General features: G+C 49.3%; 1 protein-coding gene and 1 pseudogene across 16 annotated transcripts; one reads left to right on the top strand and one right to left on the bottom strand.

Annotated features, from left to right (window-relative positions):
* Positions 1 to 3403: 3403 nt before the first annotated feature.
* On the top strand, positions 3404 to 21742 carry LOC105493159 (uncharacterized). 16 transcript variants are annotated; one of them, XR_011626293.1, is made up of 8 exons: positions 3404 to 5106; positions 6401 to 6465; positions 6690 to 6729; positions 7082 to 7149; positions 10301 to 10335; positions 10881 to 10985; positions 11498 to 11598; positions 15276 to 15387. XR_011626293.1 is itself a non-coding variant. In XM_071100832.1 (7 exons), the coding sequence occupies exons 1-6, from the start codon at positions 5001 to 5003 to the stop codon at positions 15378 to 15380; spliced, it is 537 nt and encodes a 178-aa protein (XP_070956933.1). In that variant the 5' UTR covers positions 3404 to 5000; the 3' UTR covers positions 15381 to 15396; positions 20472 to 21742. The 16 variants fall into 16 exon arrangements, 9 of the variants coding, with proteins under 9 accessions (XP_070956933.1, XP_070956937.1, XP_070956936.1 ...); XM_071100832.1 differs by lacking the exons at positions 10301 to 10335; positions 10881 to 10985 and adding an exon at positions 20472 to 21742 and having other exon boundaries at positions 7030 to 7149; positions 15276 to 15396; XM_071100836.1 differs by lacking the exon at positions 15276 to 15387 and having other exon boundaries at positions 7030 to 7149; positions 11498 to 11582.
* Positions 16255 to 16810, bottom strand: LOC105493131 (MKI67 FHA domain-interacting nucleolar phosphoprotein pseudogene; annotated as a pseudogene).
* Positions 21743 to 21780: the final 38 nt, after the last annotated feature.

Genomic DNA, 21780 nt, shown 5'->3' with positions numbered 1-21780 from the left:
TAAAAAATACAAAAAACTAGCCGGGCGAGGTGGCGGGTGCCTGTAGTCCCAGCTACTCGGGAGGCTGAGGCAGGAGAATGGCGTGAACCCGGGAGGCGGAGCTTGCAGTGAGCTGAGATCCGGCCACTGCACTCCAGCCTGGGTGACAGAGCAAGACTCCGTCTCAAAAAAAAAAAAAAAAAAAAACACAAAACAAAACAAATAGAAGGTAATGGTAAGAATAAATGCATCCACATATCACCTGAAATCCTCTTGTGGGCACCAGGTTCACACACCACACTTTCGGGCAGGAGCCCCACCCACAGAGGCTATGACAAGAATGTTCCTGCCCCTGGGGCTATGCAGTGACAGCTCACACAGCTCCATGTGGCAGTTCTGAGTTTGGGAAGGGCTGATGCCATCCTACCACAGCCCTTCCTGCCCTTCACTGGACTGAGAAAATCCAGGACTAACTGCGTACTACTGTCTGGGCTGTTATTAGTACACTGTATTAGTCCATTCTCACACTGCTATGAAGAAATACCCAAGACTAGGTAATTTATAAAGAAAAGAGGTTTAAATTGACTCACAGTTTTGCATGGCTAGGGAGGCCTCAGGAAACTTACAATTGTGGCAGAAGACACCTATTCACAGGGCAGCAGGAGAGAGAAGGAGAGCAAAGCAAGGGGGAATGCCCATAATTAAAACCATCAAATCTCATGAGAACTCACTCACTATCACGAGAACAGCATGGGAGAAACTGCCCCCATGATTCAATTATCTCCACCTGGTCCCACCTTTGAAACATGGGGATTAATGCAATTCAAGGTGAGACCTGGATGGGGACACAGAGCCAAACCATATCATATCCTTTATATTAGCATATTGTATCAAAGTATAATTTTTTTCTTTCTTTCTTTCTTTTTTCTTTGAGACAGAGTCTCGCTCTGGCTCTGGCTGGAGTTCAGTGGCATGAGCTCAGCTCATGGCAACCTCCGCCTCCTGGGTTCAAGCAATTCTTGTGCCTCTGCCTCCCAAGTAGCTGGAACTACAGGTGTGTGCCACCACGCCCAGCTAATCTTGATTTTTTTTTTTAGTACACATGGGGTTCGACATATTGGCCAGGCTGGTGTCAAACTCCTGGCCTCAAGTGATCCTGCCACTTCGGCCTCCCGAAGTGCTGGGATTACAGGCGTGAGCAACTGCACCAAGCCTGAAGTATAATTTTCACAATGTGAAAAGCTTGACTTTCATACAGATAATGAAGGAATACGTATAAGATATTTTCTTTAATTTCCAAGGGAGTCAGCAACACGATGAAGCTAGTAAAGGAGCATTTTGAAAGACAGTGTCTGTAGTGATCCAGGAAGGGCATTCCAAAATGCATTCTGAGATAGAGCCAAAACTTGTTAATATCCTCTAGGGAGACAAGGCATGGTGGCTCATGCCTGTAATCACAGCACTTTGGGAGGCCGAGGTGGGTGGATCACCTGAGGTCAGGAGTTCAAGACCAGACTAGCCAACATGGTGAAACCCTGTCTCTACGAAAAATACAAAAATTAGCCAGGTGCAGTGCTGGGCGCTTGTAGTCCCAGCAACTTGGGAGGCTGAGGCAGGAGAATCGCTTCAACCTGGGAGGTGGAAGTTGCAGTGAGCCAAAATCATGCCACTGCACTCCAGCCTAGGTGACAGAGAGAGATTCTGACTTAAAAAAAAAAAATCATATTGGGACATAAAAATGTCATCTTTGGGAGTTGTCTTTTCTACTGAACAGAAATTTGTAAGTTAATGTATATACATATTCTCCAGTATATTCATAACATATTCTCTAGTATATTTCCCTACACTAGTGGTTTTCAAGGCCACTAGTCTTTGAAATTGGAAGTCTCAAATTGGAAGCATCAGCGTCACCTGGAAACATAGACCTGCAATGCTCAGGCCCCACCTCAGTCCTACTGAGTTAGAAACTCTGGTGTGGGGCCCAGCAGCCGGTTTCACAAGCCCTGCAGGGGATGATAATGCACTCTAATGTGTGAGAGCCAAGGCTCTAAATAGTCAATCTTTAATGGTAAAACAAGCATCTATGAAACAATGCTACAGTATGATAATAAAAGGGCATGCCACCCACCTTTTAACTTTATTTCTCAATTTAAATATTTTGTCTGTCTGATGTTAAATTTGCTGTTTTGTTTTTCAAATACTCTTAAGACAGTTTTCATCTGTTCCTAATTTTCTCTTTTCAAATAAAAAATGGTTTTCCAAATCTGTCCATTTTTCTCTTCTTTAACCTATCGATTGGATGAAATGAAAGTTGAACCATTCTTACTTTTTTTTTTTTTTGAGATTGATTCTCACCCTGTTGCATGGGCTGATTGTAATGTAGTGGTGCGATCTTGGCTCACTGCAACCTCCACCTCCTGGGTTCAAGCGATTCTTGTGACTCAGCCTCCTGAGTAGCTGGGATTACAGGTACGTGCCACCAGACCCTCCTAATTTTTTTTTTTCTTTTTTTTTAGTAGAGACGGGTTTCGCCATGTTGGCCAGGTCTCCAATTCCTGACCTGAGGTGATCTGCCTGCCTCGGCCTCCCAAAGTGCTAGGATTATAGGCGTGAGCCACTGCGCCCAGCCTTTTTTTTTTTTTTTTTTTTTTTTTTTGAGATGGTCTCATTCCGTTGCTCAGGCTGGATGGAGTACAGTGGCACCATCATGGCTCACTGCAGCCTCCACCTCCCAAGCTCAAGAGATCCTCCCACCTCAGCCTCTTAGGTAGCTGGGACGACATGTGTGCACCAGCACAAGCAGCTAATTTTTTGTAGAGACCAAAGTCTCCCTTTGTTGCCCAAGATGGTCTAGAATCCTGGGCTCAAGCAATCCACCGACCTTGGCTTTCCAAAGTGCTATGATTACAGGTCTTATGTTCTTAAAATTGTTCTTCAACATGGTATAAGGTAGTCTAGTAACTTAACATACTGTTGTTTTCAACAGGCTAATGCTTGTGATTTGTAAAAGAACTCTTCAGAAATGAGTTCAATTTTACCATGAATTGGGACACTTTCCATTTCTTTCTATTCCATAGAGCAGTTTACTTGTCATGAGCTCTGTCTTTTGAAAACTTGAAAACCTACAACAATAAAACCAGCTGCACCTGGTGCATGGGATGGGCATGGAATTGAGGACAGAGCTCAAACTACAGTCAGCTCTCTGTATCCTCGGTTCTGGGTCCTTGGATTTAACCAACTGTGCATCAAAAATACTTGGAAAAAGTAAAACAATAAAAAACAAAAAATTATAAATACTTTATAACAGGTATTTACAAAGCATTTATGTTGTATTAGGTATTGTAGTAATCTAGAGATGATTTAAAGTATACAGAAGGATGTGCATAGGTTATATGCAAATACTATGCCATATTATCTCAGGGACTTGAGCATCGGTGAATTTGGTATCTCTGGGGTCCTGGAACCAATATCCTGAGGTTACTAAGGGATGACTGTATTCAGTTGCTTTTTGGGGTATTAGTTTATTCTCTAATGTATTTTTGTCATTGTTTTGTCTTTTTGTTTTTGCCTCTGAAGTCGATGTCGGAAACTTAGTTGTTCTAGACTACCCACTAGCTCAAAGCTACTGGTAAGCAGACTACGACTGCAATCTAAACAACCGATTTTTTCCCCACCGGAATGGCAAAAATTAAGCATCTATTGATGTTGAAGCTGTAGGGAGTTTTCCTGAGCATGTTAATTATGACAGTCTTTTTTGCTAGGCACCTAGGCGACTCATCAAAATGAAATAAAATACACATGCACTTGAAGAAGTTATCTGGTTATTTCCTTATCTGGGTGCTGGTTAGGTTAGGTCTACAGTTGATGAAAACGTATTAAGCTTTATATTTATAATAGCTACAATTTTCTGTATGTGTAGTAGATTTCAATAGTTTTTAAAATGTCTTTTGCCACAGCCCGCAGCTGTGTATTATGCTATTCGCTTAACAGCGGAAAACATGGCAATGACCTAAATCTCCCGGGATCCTACCCACTTAAATTAAATGAAACAACTTCCACTGTCTTTCCTAATGCCTTAATTCGGTCCTCAGTTAAACTGCCGATGTGCGCGTGTTTTTTCCAGGGAAGGATTCTGCAAGACGGAGGAGAAGATGCCAGCATTTCGCCCCGGGCACCTCCAGTGGGCTAAGGTCTGCTCCCAGCCTCACTCCAGCAGGCCCCGCCCTCCCAGAGGCCGTTAGTCCAAGTCACGTGATCGCCGACTCCGCTGACCCTGCAGGACCTGAAAAAGGAATTCCGGGGTCCTGGCTTCCTGGCCTGATGATGAGGCACCAGGGCTGCTGGAGAGGGAATGAGGGGGCACCAGTGGCTCGGGAAACCGGGGAGGGTGTCTGCGCTGGCCTTTCCGCAAACACAGTGTGTGCGGGCCTGACGGCTGCAAGTCCGCTAGAGGAAAGTCCACCACTACCCCTCTCGGGAGACTGGGGCGGGGGTGGGGGGCGGGTAAGACAGGGCAGACCCGCCGGCTTAGAGTCCCTGTGCTTCCCTAGTGAAAGGAAGGGCCCCCGCCTCCCGGGGCAGGAACTAGGGCTTGTCTGGAGCTGGGAGTCCTTTCAGATCTTCCCCAGCCCCAAGAGGACCTCCCAAGGACACCCCCTTCCCCAGCCCTGCTGTGGGACTTAGACAAGAACGTGCTTAGACTCAGGCTCACTCTTGCACACTGTTAGGAAGCCCCTCCGCTCTTTCCAGAGCCAGAAAGTAGTAGTTTTGGGGTTGAGACTTATCCATCTATCCATCCATCCATCCATCCATCCATCCAGTCCATTCATCCGTGCGTTCCAAGCGCCTAGTCTATACCATGAAGTGTGCTAGGCACTGGGAGGACTTGAGCTGCCCAGGGAAGGGGAAATCGGAGGCTTGAATTGGAAATCATAGTTAAGGCTCCAGGGGCAGAGACCTAAGGGCGCTTTGTGTGTAGTGCTAAGGGGGCTTCCTGAGGATGCTATTAACCTTAAAGGCGGATGGCGGGAGCTGGCTGGCTGAAGTACAGTTTGTGCACCGGGCTTGGCAGGCAAGGGTGGGAGGAGTGTGTCTTCAGACAGGGAACAGCATGTGCAGAGACTTCAGGTGAGAGAGAGCTTGGCTCCCCAGGAATGAATGCATTTCCCATAGCTGGGAGAGTATTATCTGGAGGTTAGATAAAGATGAGGCTGGACAAGTAAAAACTAAATCTTCCTGGCTCTTGGATCACCACAATAAAATTAGTGTACCAGCCACCAAAATTTCCTTGTGTGAGGGGCTATTTTAGGAAGTATGATCAAGCAGGGCCTGGCCAGGTACAGTGACTCACGCCTGTAATCCCAGCACTTTGGGAGGCTGAGGTGTGTGGATGACCTGAGGTCAGGAGTTCGAGACCAGCATGGCCAGTGTGGTGAAACCCTGTCTCTACTAAAAATACTAAAAAGCCGGGTAGTCTTGCCTGTAGTCTCAGCTACTTGGGAGGCTGAGAGGCAGGAGAATTGCTTGAACCCGAGAAGCGGAAGTTACAGTGAGCCAAGTTTGTGCCATTGCACTCCAACCTGGGCAACAGAGTGATAGCCGTCTTTAAAAGAAAAAAAAAGAGAGAGAGACTGGTCTGATGAGGGGTCACTTGAGCAGAGAGTGGAATGAAATAAAGGATAGCAAGCCACACAGATAATGCAGCAGGCATGGAGGTGGGAACAAGGCTGGTGTCCCTGAGCAGCAGCAGGGAAAGTGGAATGGCTGGACTTGTGTGGGTATAGGGAAGAGGGGAGAGAGGTCACTTGTCTCTGTGAGGCAGAGGACTTTGTTTTATTCCCTGCTGTACCCCCAGTGCTTAGAGTGGGAGCTAGCACAGAGAAGGTACTCAACGGATGTTTGCCGAGCAGACGAATGCCTGGAGTAGACCTCAGAGCAGGGTTTGGTGGCAGGGTGGGTCAGGGAGAGAGTTCACTCAACAGCCTGGTGATAGGGGAGAACAGGTGGCCAGAGGGCATCCATCTATGATGGGGACCAGGGGTCCCTGCTGGGCAGTAGTGTGGGAGACACGGATCCTGGCCATACCTCAGCCTTCCCTCCAGCCTGATTACCTGCCTCCCTCCCTTGCAGAGGTTTCGGTTCTGTGGTGATCTGGACTGCCCCGACTGGGTCCTGGCAGAGATCAGCACGCTGGCCAAGATGGTTGAGTGCACAGGGTCTAGTCTGGGTGGAGGAGGGGCGCTGGGCTGCGGATTGTGGGTGTAGATGATGGTGAGGTTTCTCTAAGGTTAGGGCCTCAGTGCTCTCAGACTGTGCTACCATGCTTTGTGACCTTGATCAGCGGCTGGCCTGCTCTGAGCCAGTCCCCAGGAAGGAGGGGTGAGGTTTGCCAGCCTGGCTGATGTAAGGACTTCCCTTCCAGTTCTCTGTGAAGTTGCAGCTGCTCTGCAGCCAGGTACTAAAGAGCTGCTGGGACAGGGGAATGATGTGAGTACAAGACCCAGCACCCCATTGTCCCATGACCTTATGACCCCCAGTGCCCTGAAGCTCTGCACTAGGCCCGGGGAGATGGGTGACCCAGCCTCACAACCTCTCTGGGCACCTCCCATACTTCTTTCCAGCCTGTCTGTTCTTATTGCAGGATCCAGGCTGGGGGTGAGGGGCTGGTGAATAGGGGCCTGGAACCCCCTGAAGGTCTCCTTTCCCCATAGTATGAGAAGATCCTGAAGCTCACGGCTGATGCCAAGTTTGGTGAGTACCCCACTGAGTCCACAGGCCCCAGGCTACCCTGGGACCTCGGCCTGGTGCCTGGTATGGAGGGGCCCCCTACTCCTCCCTGGAGCATCCTTAACTTACCTTCCCTAGTGGAGGAGCAGGAGGGAAAGAAAGACATTGACAGTCCCACCTTCCTGTCCTCTGCCAGCTCCTGGTGGAGCAGTAGCAGTGCCTTGGCTCCAGGGGGCCTCAGGGCTTTGAGCTGAAGTTAATATGGCAACTGGGAGGTGGTTGGGGTGGTGGTGACACCCCCTGTCCCACCCACGGGTCCATCAGAGTCAGGCGACATCAAGGCCACAGTGGCAGTGCTGAGTTTCATCCTCTCCAGTGCAGCCAAGCACAGTGTCGATGGTGGATCCTTGTCCAGTGAAGTGCAGCAGCTGGGGCTGCCCAAAGGTATGGGTTGTGGGTGGGCAGCTGGGCAGCCTGTGGGCCAAGGGCTGCTAGAGAGGGGGCCGGGTCCTGTGACCCCGAGGTGTACCCTGCCCTGTCTGGACCAGGAACCCAAGCCCAGCCCCCACCTGCTACTTCCAGAGCTACTCCGTTCTACCCCCAGAGCACACAGCCAGCCTGTGCCACTGTTAGGAGGAGAAGCAAAGCCCCTTGCAGAAGCACTTGCGGGTCTGCAGCCTACGCAGCAAGTATGAGGCCAGCCAGGGTCCAGGCTCCTTCTAGAAGGTGCATGCAGCATGCAAAGTGCATGGAGAGTCCAGGGGGATGACTTAACCATGGTCACATACCAAGCAGCTGCAGAGCTGGGACCTGGCCCTGGCTCTCCTGACTCTGCGGGCTATGTGATGTGTACATACAGGATCAGACCTTGCCCTTTCCTCCTGGCTGACCCTTCCCTAGTCCCCTGTACCCCATGTGTGAGCACCCAGCTCACTCTTATTCCTCCCTCTCCGAAGTGTGGCCCTGGCAGAATGAGTGGCAGGAGGGGCAGCAGAGGCTGTGGACCCCTCAGCTGCACCTAAGTCCTCTGTGTGCTCTAGCTATGTGTGCTGGGGAAGGTTCTTGGCCACAATCTCCCCTCTGTAAATGAGATCAATGCCTGTGGCAGGGAGAGCGGGAGGCCAGTGTGAGTGTCTAGCACTTGGAACAGGGCCCTGAATGAGCATGGACATGGAAGCAGGGATGTTCCTCGACTTTATGCACCTTGGGGATGGGAGTGGGGCTCCCTGCATGGGTTGACAAGGCATTGCTTTCCCCCACTCCACCTCTGTCCCAGCCCTGCAAGTCCAGTCCTTGGGGGTCCAGGAAGGAAGAAGCCCCTGGCTGTGTGACCTTGGGCTGGTGCTTGGCCCTCTCTGGCTCTGAGTTCCTGGGAAAGTCAGTGGTGTTGGAACTCCGGGTTCATTCCTCAGGGTTGAAGCATGGTCTGTGGCAAAGAGGGAGAAGATGTGTCCCATGGTGAGAGAGGGAGAAAGAGAGAGGAGGCATCAGCCTCTTTTAAACAACCAGCTCTCCTGTGAACTACTAGAAAACTCACTCACTGAATCACTTGAACCCTGGAGGTGGAGATTGCAGTGAGCTGAGATCGCGCCACTGCACTCCGGCCTGGGCTGTAAGCGAGACTCTGTCTCAAAAAAAAAAAAAAAGAAAGAAAAGAAAATTCACTCATTACCATGGGGAGGGCACTAAGCCATTCAAGAGGGGTCCCTCACCATGACCCAAACACCTCACACTATAGGCCCCACCTCCAGCATTGGGGATCACATTTCAACAAGAGATGCGGATGGGACAAGTATCCAAACTATGTCAGAGGCCTCCACCTCCCTCTCATCAGAATCTTCTGTCCTCAGTTCAAGTGCATGCTGGCCTCCATGCCTGGCTTCCTAGGAAGTCATCTTGGCCCCAAGGGGTTGGGAAGGGCCACTAGGCCAAGGGTTGGAGCCCTATCTCTCCTCATCCCAGTCTGGTTCTCCATCATGGGCTAGCCCACTCTGCTTGCTGCGTTCTCTCCACACCTGCTCCCTGAAGCTCAGGGGTCAGTCTGGGTGCAGGTCTGGGTAGAGGTCCAGGAGAAAATTCTGCCCTCCATCCCCCAGCTCATAGCTCCTGTGCACCACGGCAGCCAAAATGCACCAGTGTGGCCAGGAGCGCTGACTTGTCCTTGTAATCTAAGTGTTTTGGGAGGCTGAGGTGGAAAGATCGCTTGAGACCAGCCTGGGCAACATAGCCAGACCCTGTGTCTATGAAATATAAAATTAGTCATGGTGGCATGCACCTGTAGTCCCAGTTACTCAGGAGGCTGAGGTGGGAAGATCACATGAACCCAGGAGGTCAAGGCTGCAGTGAGCTATGATTATACCACCGCACTCCAGCTTGGACAACGGAGCAAGACCTTGTCTCTAAAACAAGAAACAAAGTGCACCAGTGTGTGGATACCAGCTTCTCCTGGTGTGTGGACCTGACCTCATTTGACTCCATTGGTGAGTGGGAGGCTGCCTGCTGTCTTCCAGAACATTCCCAACACTACACCTGTGTCCCTCCTGCATGCTCTGGCAGGCTTTGTGAGTGGGCCTGTCACCTACCTCTCTGGCTGCCCTAAGGCCCAGCTCAAACCTTATCTGCACCTGAGAACCTTGTTCTGATGAGTCTTTCCCCCACCCATAGGCCCCCTCATTTCAGAGCTTTTGGTGGGGTGAGTACAAGGATCGACTCTCTGCTACCAGCCTGGGAGGAACTGTCCCCAGGGTTGGGTCTCTGGATGGCATATGAGGGTCTAGACCAGGACCCGGATGCCTCTAACCTGAAAGGCAGGCCCTCGGTTGCCCCAGCTTCACAGAGCCCCCTTGTCCAGCCTGATCTTCTGGGACAGGCCCGACCCCTGCGTCCTTTGGTCTTTGTCCCTGCTGGGAACTCTGGTTACCCTGGCTTACCTACTTTGACTCAAAAGGTAATGCTGACATCCCCCATGAGACAGAGTGACAGACTGAGACTAACATAGGGTTACCTGGCTCAGAGTCACCATGGCCAGGCAGAGCTCAGGTTCTAGCCTTGTTCAACCTCCACCTCCCAGGGTTCAAGTGATTCTCCTGCCTCAGCCTCCCAAGTGGCTGGGACTACAGGTGCATGCCACCATGCCTGGCTAATTTTTTGTAGTTTTAGTAGAGGTGGGGTTTCACCGTGTTAGCCAGGATGGTCTTGATCTCCTGACCTCGTGATCTACCCACCTCAGTCTTTCAAAGTGCTGAAATTACAGGTGTGAGCCACCGTGCCCAGCCTCCCCAATGTCCTTCTAGCTCTGGTGCCCTGCAGGGTCTGCCTTGGAGCACCTGGAGCCCAAGAAGCTGCCCCTCACCTTTGTGATCCCAGGTACCCCCTCCCTGATCATGAAGAATGCAGACCCAAACCCACTGTGGTGCCTGAAGGAGCAGGGTCAGCCTCTGCCTCCCACGGCCTCTCTGATGGGGAGGATGTTATCCCAGCAGCGAGAGCTGGGAGCAGAATCAGGAGGATGGGGGACTTCTCTCTGGGTAGCTCTGGGCTCCACGGTGGAGCTCTTTTAACCTGGCCCCTCCCCTGTGACTCTCCTTGGCCACAGGCAAAGAAAGCAGCTTACCTGAGGTCACCTCTCAGGTAGGGACCTGGGTTCTTTCTCACCCAGCTGCAGCTCCCCCTCCCCTGGCCGCTTCCCCCAGGTGATAGAGAACCTGGCACTCTGTGCCCCATAGAAGAGTCCCCTTTCCTTCTGGTGAGGGAAGGGAACTGGCTTGGGGCGGGAGGGATGAGGGGGCTGGGGGCTCTCCCAGCCTGGCCTCACATTTGAAGGATGACATCTGGGAGGCAGCATGGTTTAGGCTGTGAGATGTGTCTCTCCCTCTGTTTATTCATCTGAAGGACAGGGCTGTGCTGTTCTGGGGTCACTGTGACAATGCAGCTGGTCTGTGTGAGTTGGTGGTGGCCTCCTGAGATGGTTTGAGGTGGGCTGGAGGTGTGTCTGGAATGCTCCCTCGCACCCATGGGGAAGATCCACTTCAGGAAGACTCATGTGTCTGTATGAAGGAAACCCGGTTCCCTGCCCCTCAGTTGTCCTCTGTCCCTTCCCAGCCCCCTCTGCTGTCCTGCAGGCTCTGGCGGTGGCCATCCCGCTTGGTGACCATCTGACTGGTCCACTCTTCCAGGTGGACCCTCTTTCCTCACGTGGTGCAGGTCCCATTGTGCCACCTCCAGACAGGCCACACTAGTCTGAGGGCCTCCCTTCCCTGGTACCCAGCCCCCACCACTAGGTATGTGCGCCCTCCCTAAAGCCCGCTGTGTTCACCAGCTGTGTTTGAACTCTGTCTCTGTGCAAGGCCTCATGCAAAGCCCGAAACAGCCTGGCTTGTAGAGGGCCAGGAGACCAAAGCTTGAAGACAGAGTGACGGTCTCCCAGAGTCCACTTAGCCTCAGCCCCAGGGCTGCATCCATGCTGGTCCTGGCTCCAGTGGGTCAATTCTCTCCCATGACGTCTATAAGGGCTCCTGTGGTGATGGAGGTGGCTGGAGAGAACAGGCTGCCATAACCCTCCCTCCCTGAGAAGGCCCAAAGGGGAACATTTTAGGCATCAGGGCATTCTGGGAAGCATCTTCCAGGGACCCCTCCTACACCCTGCCCCACCCTGGCTCTCTAGTCAGAAACTGCAGTTGCTTGGACAGTGGAACTGACTCAGGACAAATGCATCTATTAGGCTGGTCTTCGGGATGCTGGGGTGGGGGCAGGGGCACTTCAGGGATAGGAAGGAGAGGCCTGTGTGTTCCAGAAGTACAGAGGAACCTGGTGCCAGCTGCAGTCAACCCTGATGTGATGACCTTTCTACCCGCCCTCTTTGATGTCTTGGTGCTGGCCGCTGTCTTTGGCCAGGTAAGCTCATGGTGTGGGCTCCTGGGGTCCCCTCACTGGGCCTGCCCACTGCCTGCAGGTAGGGGAGCCTATGGGCCAGGACTGTCCTTGGCTTCGCCTTCCAGGTCATGGGTTCAAAGACCATTCCTGGGTTCCACCACCACCAAGCCTCAACGGTGTCCTGATGGGCACAGGAGCTGCTGGGGCTTTCTAGGTTAAGACCCTTGCCTATCCCGTTGTTCCTCCTGCAGGGGGTAGGGGGTGGCTGCAAGGGTCACCCTCAGTCTCTGCCCTGAGAGTCTGCCTAACTTTGCCCCGGCAGCCCCACACCTGCCCTGGAAGACCCCCCACACCCACTGGCTCTGATTCACCATAGAGCAGCCAGGGCCCCCGTTGCTCACACCCTCTGGCCTGAGGCTGACTGGCTCTCTGGCTGGGTTTGAGGGGTCAGGGAGGAGGGTGGGCCTTGCCGTCAGCAGCTCCCATTCCCACTCTGACCCCTTTTTAGTCTCCCTCCTCTTGTGGGCTCTACCCTGGGGCCCTCCCAGCTCCTCACACCAGATGACTGTCTAAATATCTAGAAATCAGTTCTTAAAATACCGACCTTGGATTGCTTCCTGACTTTTCCATACCCCCAAAGGGCCAGCGTTTCTCTTAGGACTGACAGTCTCTCCAGTCCTACTGGTCTGGACCAGGCAGTCATAAGGGTGCCCTTGCCCCAGCCCTCTTTGGGGCGGACTTCTATCCCCTTCCTGCCACCTGGCAGCAGGACCAACCACACTTTGGTGGCAAGAGGGGCAGCAGAGACTGCGGGCCCCCCAGCTGTGCCTAAGTCCTCTGTGTGGTCTAGCTGTGTGTGCTGGGGGAGGCACTTGGCCACCATTTCCCCCTCTGTAAATAAGACCGATACCTGTGGCATGGAGGGTGGGAGGCCGGTGTGAGTGCCAAGCACTTGGAGCAGGGCCCTGAATGAGCATGGACGTGGGAGCAGGGGTGTTCCTCGACTTTATGCACCTTGGGGATGGGAGTGGGGCTCCCTGTGTGGGTTGACAAGGCATTGCTTTCCCCCACCCTACCTCTGTCCCAGCCCTGCAAGTCCAGTCCTTGGGGGTCTAGGAGGGAAGAAGCCCCTGGCTGTGTGGCCTCGGGCTGGACCCTGGCCCTCTCTGGCTCTGAGTTCCTGGGAAAGTCGGTGGTGTTGGAACTCCGGATTCATTCCTCAGCGTTGAGGCACTGTCTGTGGAAGCTGTGGGGCAAGATGAAGGTGGGGAGAGGACAGGCTTGGAGTTTGGGTTTCAGCACAGGGATCAGCAGCGTGAGGGGTCACCTGTGTGTAGAGGAAAGGGAGTGAAGGCCAGGAGTGAGGAATGAGTCTGACTGCACCCAGGATGGTGCCGTGTCTCCTCCCACATCCACCTGGCCCTGGGGGAGAGAGAAGAAAGGCCATGAGACAACAGGGAAGGTGAGTTGGATCCACACATGTCCTTCCAGGACCTGGAGGTGCCTGGTAAGCTCCAGGCACCTGGAGGGGTGCCACTGTCTGGCCCTCATGCAGTGGGAAGTAGGGGAAGGAAGATTCCCTCCCCTGTTCTCTGTCCCAGGTCTCCTGGCCTCCTGTGCTCCTAACTTCAGTCTCTGTCGGCCCCCAGCATCATTTCTAGGGTTGGTGGGAGGCAACTGGGAACAGGTTAGGGGTAGGTGGGGCCTGCTTGGGGGAGTCTGCTTGACTGCCTGGGCCACTGCCCACAGTAGTGGGGAGCTTTTCTGGCACACTGACTGCACCACCCAGGCGCTGCCAGTAACAGCCCCCAGGGAGTGTTTGCAGAAGGCCTTGGCTGCGGGGGGTGTTGGTTGGACCCCACCCAGAACAAACACCTGGGGTGGGGTCAGAGAGAACCGCCCTCCACTTACCTGTCTGGAGAGGGTCCTCTGTGTTGCACTGTGCGTGTCTAAGCTCCCAGGCTGAACACCCCGTGGGAGGCCCTCCACTTTAGCACCTTGACAAGAAGGGCAGTGTCACTGGGATCAGGCCCAGCCCCCTGGCCACAAACCCCACAGCCCCAGCTGGAGGGTGAGGAGATGCTGGGCTTGGGTGGGGGAATCAGGGGAGTAAAGGGACCTGCTCACCGCTCAGCTTGGCTCAAAGGCTCAAGGCGTCAAAGGCTCAACTTGCCCCTCAGGAAGGAGCCCAGGCCCAGCCAGACACTCACCAGGACAAGGGTGAATGTGACAAGCAGGAGGCCTAGAATGAGGAGAGCCACAGCATAGCCGGGGATGGAGATGTCCAGTGGCTGAAGGCTTCGGGGCTAGGAGTGCCTAGAGCAGACCAAGAAGCCTATGGCCAGGTGGGGCCCTGCCTCCCGGACATCTGAGAAGATAGAATCTGGGCCCAGAAGGTGCTGAGGGACTAGAGAGCTGGGGCTATGAGCACCTTGGAGGGCTCCATGAGGAGGGGAGGCAGGCTTCAGATCAGGGCATATGGAGGCAGTGAGCCCGAGGGAGGAGGCAGATGGACAGAGGGAGGGGCCTGCAGAGGGAAGGAGGTACTGACTGATGTCTGGGATGACCATCTCTCCCAGGAGGCCCTCTGCCTCCCACAGGGTGGGCAGACCCTGCTGCACACAGTCCCACACAAGAACCTGGGCTGGCACCACCCTGAAGAAGGTGGCACCCACTCTGGTGGTCAGTGGGTATGGCCTGGTGGAGGATTATCCCACTTCAGGGATCTTGGCAGCCTGAGGGGCCTAAGGGAGGTCATCTCTTCCAGCCTCCTGCCCTCAACCCCAGAACCCAGGTCTGAGCCCTGGGTCACCCAGAACCACCCCGGACCCACCAGAATTCCTCCACCACCACTTGGTCAAAGTTCTGTAGAGGTCTGAGAACAAGGGTCAGCTCGGGAGTCAGGAGAGGATGAAGAGGGTCACAGCTCTACCAAAGTCTTGTCCAGTCATCCCCCATCTTCCCGAGGCCTCTTCCCCGACCCCCCCACTTTATCCCGCCACTTTACCCATCTCGTCAGCCGCCCCTGAGGTGCCCAGAACTCAGGGCTGCTTTTGTCCTCCAAAGCCTTGGTGTAGTGCTGGCCCAGGATCCGCAGCCACACTTCAAACAGCACCAGCTCTGCCTTCTCCCCTAGAGAGATGGGGTGGAGGTGGCATCAGCCTGCACCCCCTCTTCTGGAAGCCCTGGAGTGGGATGCACACCCACGCTCTAATGCTCCATCCAGGGGTCAGCCACCACTATTGGTCTAAAGACCATATTAATTTCAACATCTATTTGTCTGTTTTTCTTTAAAAGTATAACCACCAAGCCATTCTATTTTTAGGAAGATACGTTCTTTTTGAAGTGTTGGAAACCATGATGACTATTCTTAACTTTAAGTCCTAAATGACCAGTATGTGTATTAGTAGATAACTGGACACAGTACAAGGTCAGAAGGGTGACTGAGTGTGGAAGAAAGGGCAGTATGTCCAGTAACTGCAGATGGCTAAATGACAATGAGTCCAGATAATGGATTCTGATGCAACCATTCAAATAATGCTTATGAGTACTTGATAACATAGGGAAAAGCTTAAGATACAGTGTTTTAGAGAGAAAAGGGGAAGGTGGAAAAAACAGATGGAAAGTATGACTTCAATAATGAACATTTTGAGTGCTTCTATTTTATGTCTTTCTCTTTTTTTTTTTTTTTGAGACAGGGTCTCACTCTGTCGCCCAGGCTGGAGTGCAGTGGCATCATGATCGCGGCTCAGTGCAGCCTCTACTTCCTGAGCTCAAGCAATGCTCCCACCCCGGCCTCCTAAATACCTGGGACTACAGGTATGTGCCACCATGCCCAGCTAACTTTTTGTATTATTAGTAGAGATGGGGTTTTGCCATGTTGCCCAGTCTGCTCTCAAACTCCTGAGCTCAAGAGATCTGCCTGCCTCGACCTCCTAAAGTGCTGGGATTATAGGCATGAGCCACCACCTCTACTTTCTACTTTCTTGTTGAAGTAGACTGTATTACTGATGCCCCACCCACACCCTGTTTTTGGACATCTGGCCCCTCCTCGAGTCTCTGGAAAGGGCAGCACTACAAATCCAGGGACAACTAGGGAACTCCCACCCTCACTGCTAGGCAGATCAGATTCTCTCTCCTGCTCATTGGAAATGACACAGAGAGTTTTCAATAGATTTTTTGCAGAGGAGCATCTATATGGTCCAGTAACACTGGGACCAGGGGTACTGCCAGGGCAAGCCAAAGCCTCAGAGGCTGGAGGAGCCTGGAGCACATGCCGAATGTTCATCTGCAGAGCCAATCACAAGCATGGAGCAGAAGTCCAGAGTGAAGGCATGCAGGAGAGGAAAATCACCTCCCAGCCCAGGCCTTCCATGGTGTGGTCATATTTTGAGTTTTGTACTTAGATGTCTGTGAGGTTGCCTGTTGTATTCTTAATGCAAATCCCACTTAAGCCAGCCTAGAATAGGTCAAGATAAATGTAATGACTTGACTTGGCTGGAGTGCAGTGGCACAATCACGGCTCACTGTAGCCTCAACTTCCTGGGCTCAGGTGATTCACTTCTGCCTCCTGAGTAGCTGGGACTACAGGCATGAGCCAACTTGCCCAGCTAATTTTATGTATTTTTCTCATAAAAATATTTTTCAGAAGAAATCTTACATATAATACATTGAAAATCACTGATTGGTTTTTCTTCATCTTTTCTGTGAATGTGTAGGTGTTTGAGTCTCTTGTATTTATTCTTTTACACAGCATATGGGCTGTTTGAAGACTATTTCATTATTTTCATCATCATCATTCATTTCAGCCACTTCAGATTTTCATCTTTTTAAAAATGTTGATGTACAAACCGGTGTGGGGCCCTAGGTATCCACTGTCTTCTCAGGAGTGTCAGGAGTACCTAAAACCTTTTTCTTCTTATGTAAAACTTGGCCTTTTGTAGACATCTGATGATTCATTTTTGAAATACCTTCCATTTTCTGTAAAATCAAAGAAGGAAAATAATAATCAATTCCTTTTTAAGCTAATTTCTTCCCAAGTAATCCTTTCCTTTTAAATCACTCCTCCATCCATAGCTTTTGTGTAAGTGCCAATTCTGATTATACATTTCACTGATGGATATGATGGCTGCTTAAATGGAATATTCCAGTGTTGAAAGAGTTCTTTCTGTACTTTTTCAGGTGACATAAAATGACTCTCCAAGAGTCTTTCACCAAACAGGTAGTTGTTCATTGTTTCAGCAACTATCTCGGCAAAATCCTTAGACTTAAACTCCACAAATGCATAGCCTTTGCTATTTCCAGGGCTTTTATTTCTGAATAGTCTGAACCTTGTAACAGTGCCTTGTAACTGGGAGACATAGGAAAGGATCTGGGTTTTGTTCAGTAGGTTATGTAGGTGGCACACATAGACTACTCCAGAAGAAAGTTGTTCTTGTTTTTGTGTTTTGTTTCATTTGTTTGTTTGTTTTTGAGATGGAGTCTCACTCTTGTTGCCCAGACTGGAGTGCGATGGCATGATCTTGACTCACTGCACCCTCTACCTCCTGGATTCAAGTGATTCTCCTATCTCAGTCTCCTGAGTATCTGGGATTAAAGGCATGCACCACCACACCCAGCTAATTTTTGTATTTTTAGTAGAGACAAGATTTCTCCCTGTTGGTCAGGCTGGTGTAGAACTCCTGGATTCAAGCAATCTGCCTGCCTTGGACTCCCAAGGTGCTGCAATTAGAGGCATGAGCCACTGCACCCAGCCCAGCCTTGACTTTGAAATATATGTTGTTCATCCAGTCAACAGTGAACTCTGGGGGAACACCAAAGATGAGGAGAATGAGAGAAGAGATACCTCCAATTAAAGGAGTTAAGAAAAGATGCTTGAACTCATGTTTTAAAAAGTCACTGCAGGTTGGGCACAGTGGCTGATGTCTGTAGACACAGCACTTTGGGAGGCTGAAGTGGGTGAACTGCTTGAGCCTAGAAGTTTGAGACCACCCTGGGCAACATGGCAAAACCCCATCTGTATACAAAATAAAATAAATTAGCCGGGCGCGGTGGCGCCTGTGGTCCCAGCTACTTGGGAGGCTAAGGTGGGAGGTGGAGGCTGCAGTGAGCTGAGATCCACCACTCCACTGCAGCCTGCATGACAGAGTGACACCCTGTCTTAAAAAAAAAAAAAAAAAGTCACTGTTTTGAGGTTTTCTGGGTGAAATCTGTTTCCGTTAAAAAAAAGGGGGGGTCAAGACAGTATGTATTACTGATTCAAATTCATAATCAGATGCTTAGAGTAAATAATTGTATCTATTGTGTTCAAAAACCAACCTCGGAATTGTTAAGTTAGTTTTATTGGGTTTTTCTTTCAACTGTGCTGATTCATTCAGGTCTGTCACTTCCAAGCCCATGTTTTACTACTTTGTAATCTTATTTGGAAGGAAAACTGCAGCTAGGATTATGATCCATCCTGAGAAGAAAAGTTTCACACATATACACCACACATACCCCCACCACAGTATGATGACACAGCGACCCAACCTTAGGCAAATGGTACCACTGACAGCAAATGCATTTTTTTCTTTATTCTCAATTTTTATTTCTTTATTCTAACAGCAGCATATGCATTTAACATTTTATTGAGATCCTCAACAGCTGCCATTTGGTTTGTATGGCAAATTGTTTATAAAGTAACTTTTTTCCATTTTTGATATTTTGATGAAAATTACGTTCTTCAATTTTAAAGCCCTGTCCCTCTCCCAAAGAAAGACTAATAACTAACTACCAAGTAATGATTTTTTAGGAAAAGAACGAAAGCCAGAACAGCTTTTAAACACTTCTCGAATGTGGGTAAGGGTCCAAAGTCAAGACCTTCTGGGCCCAGTGGAGGTGCTAGGCTGCCTCGGGACACCATCAGCACTTCCCCATCCACAACATCCTCAACAGTGGGGAGCCATGCGTGGACCCCGGGGGCTTCCTGTTCCACAAGCTCCCCTCTCTTTTTCCTCTCCACCCTTGCTGCTGGGCCTCCCCTCCAAATCTGCCTAATGAAGGCAGCAGTGTCTTTAATACTGTTCGGCTTTGTCAGTGGGGAAAGGGTACTCTAGAAAGCTGAGAGATTCCCTGGTCCAGTCTGGGGGAGGAAAAAATATGCAGTGTAGCATAGATGGTTTCACTTGTCCACTGAGACACATGCTCATACTTATTAGATGCATGTATCAGATGCTTCAAAAGTCCTGATGTGTAGTAGCACAAAAGTTGCTTGCAAAAAAAAAAAGTTGCAAAATGATAAAAATGTCTTCAACAGTTCAGGCTCCTGATGACAAAGCTGGTTCTGATAAGTAGTTATTTTGACATGCACAGCAGCTTTCCCTATAAGTCCTGTGTTCCAAGGGTTTCATTTAGACCACAGGAAATGGAAATCAAAGTTTAAATGGCTCTCTGCTGACAAAATGTGGTATATCCATCAATGGACTCAGTAATGATCAAACTACCAAACCTGTTATATGTCACAGACCAATGTCAAAAACATTAGCTAAGTAAAAAAGCCAGACACGAGACCACATATTGTATAATTCCATTGATTTGAAATGTCCAAAAAAGGCAAGTTGATAGAGACAGAAATGGTCTGATTTACCTCAAGAGGTAGGGATTCAAGCTCTCTAGAGTACATGTGATACATACATGAGAAAAAATAAGGAAAAGAAATTTAGATATAAATAAATGAAAATAATACTTCTCCCTGATTATAAAGAAAACCACTTTCTGTAATAATTTGGAAGACAAAATATGAAGAAGTCTTTAATTTTGCCACTCAAAACATTCTGGTTTGTTGCTTTTTATACTTTTTTATGCATATAAGCATTTTAAAAAGTAGAATCATAATATATAGTCTTTTGTCACTATGTTTGGGGCATATTTCTATGGCAGTAAATATATCCTTGGCATCATCATTTGTAAAAGCTCGATGTAATATTAATCTTTGCCACCCCAGAAGTAAATTTTCTTATGTATGTATTTTAATGGACTCAATCAAGCGTTTTTGGGCTGAATTCATAGAAGTAGAATTTCTGGAGGAAAATAACATAAAACAGTCTTAAGATTTTTAATAGAAATTTTCAAATTATCCTGCAGAAAAATTGGTTCAGTTTATACTCCCACCAACAGGGGCAGAGTTCCAGTGTCCCCCTTCCATTTGTCCTCTTTGCTGGTATTTAAGCAGAAAATCTCATTGTTTTCATTACATTTCTTTGGTTTTTAGTGCTTTTGAAGTTTTTTTTCTTTTTTTGAGATGGAGTCTTGCTCTATCGCCCAGGCTGGAGTGCAACAGAGCAATCTCAGCTCACTGCAACCTCCACCTCCTGGGTTCAAGCGATTCCCCTGCTTCAGCTTCCTGAGTAGCTGGTATTACAGGTGCCCACCACCATGCCTGGCTAATTTTTTGTATTTTTTAGTAGAGATGGGGTTGGTCAGGCCGGTCTCAAACTCCCGACCTCAGGTGTTCCACCTACCTTGGCCTCCTGAAGTGCTGGGATTAAAGGCGTGAGCCATGGCACCCAACCTTGAATCTTTTTTATATGCTTATTGGGCATTTTTATTCTTGTGGAAATTGCCTGTTTCCCCATTGCCTATTTTCTAGCCAACCTCCAAAGTCACATTTCAGTTAATTTTTATCCTGCTGATTGAAAGCATTTTAACTTAATGATTTTAACATAAACAGGAGCAGGACAGATTGTAATTATCTAGATCTTGCTCTGTCACCCAGGCTGGAGGGCAGTGGCATGATCATAGTTGCTGCAGCCTCGTACTCCTGAGCTGAAGCAATTTTGTCTACCTCATCCTCCCAAGTAGCTAGGACTACAGGTGTGTGCCACCATGCCCAGCTAATTCTTAAAAATTTTTTGTAGAGATGTGAATTCACTATGCTGCCCAGGCTGGTCTTGAACTCCTGACTTAAAGTGAGCCTACCACCTTGGCTTGCCAAAGTTCTGGGATTACAGACATGAACTACTGCTTCTGGCTGAGAGCTCATTTTGTTTGCTAGTGGTGTTCTTGGTATCCTTTTATATTTGAGGCTTTGGTGCTAGTGCTGAAGTATTATACTCACTATCCAAGGTTTACAGGACTTTTGTTTTAATATTGAACAGATGGAACTGTTTAGTTCTGCATGTTTGTAGACATAAAAAATGTACCTACCAGGACTCAGCTTTATATCCATTGAAAGAAAGAAGTAATACAATAAAACTTTGCCTGGCTAGAGGCTTTGAAATAATGAAGTATTCTGATTTGATTCTATTAACGTGGAAGTGTGAAGGTGAAAAGAATTCAAAACTTACATTTCCTGTTGAATGCAATTTGAAAATACAGCCAATGATTCCACTTCTCTTCTCTAGTAAGTTTGGACATTCCCATCTACTTGGTGTTTTATTATAGAACTGCTAGTGTGTCTGAGACTTACATTGTGAAGACACTTTTTTAAAAACTTGAGATGTAAGAGGGTGTAAATTGTATGAGATCAGGCTGAATGAGAACTGATGCTTGTAAATATACTTTTTAGACTGAATCTCTGATCGCCACTTGTTTTCTTATTTAACACATAAAAATAAAACACATTGGGTGGAGGGTGGGAGTAGGAAGGAGATTTATGTGTTTTAATTGCATGTCATGGTTTCGTATCAAGACAGAACATATGGTATCCCTGGCTTTGGACCTACAGAAGGAAACACATTTTTCTACCTGCTGTATGCCAGAGGTTCTTGAACATCTGGAGGGATTACTGCAGCACAGATTGCTGAGCCCTACTCCAGGGTTTCTCTTTCACGAGGTCCAGGGTGGGGCCTGAGAATTTGCACTTATAAAAAGTTCTCAGGTTCTGCTGGTGCTGCTAGTCCAGAGACTACATTTTTGAGAACCACTCTTGTCTACTAACTGTGAATTGTAGAACTCTAAAAAAAGCTTAGTTTGGTGTGGGAAAAGAAGCTCACAGGTTATGGAGCAAATCATGAAAGATTCAACCCTTGATCTCAGTCTAGTGTGGAATTCAGGTAACAAGCAATACACAGTGATATAGCACAGTTCTTGGTTTTCATTGTTGTAAGTCATAGCCAAGTATCAAGTGAGAAATTCAGTTTCATTTGCAAGTTTTAGAGAGGTCAGGTGATTCTAGATAAATGCTTTAAACCAGTAAAGAGCTTTGAGTGCTTATTAAATTGAAAG

This window comes from Macaca nemestrina, chromosome 7 (genome assembly GCF_043159975.1).
Source record: "Macaca nemestrina isolate mMacNem1 chromosome 7, mMacNem.hap1, whole genome shotgun sequence".
NCBI classification, from domain to species: domain Eukaryota; kingdom Metazoa; phylum Chordata; class Mammalia; order Primates; family Cercopithecidae; genus Macaca; species Macaca nemestrina.
This window is presented reverse-complemented; position numbering and strand designations above follow the sequence as displayed.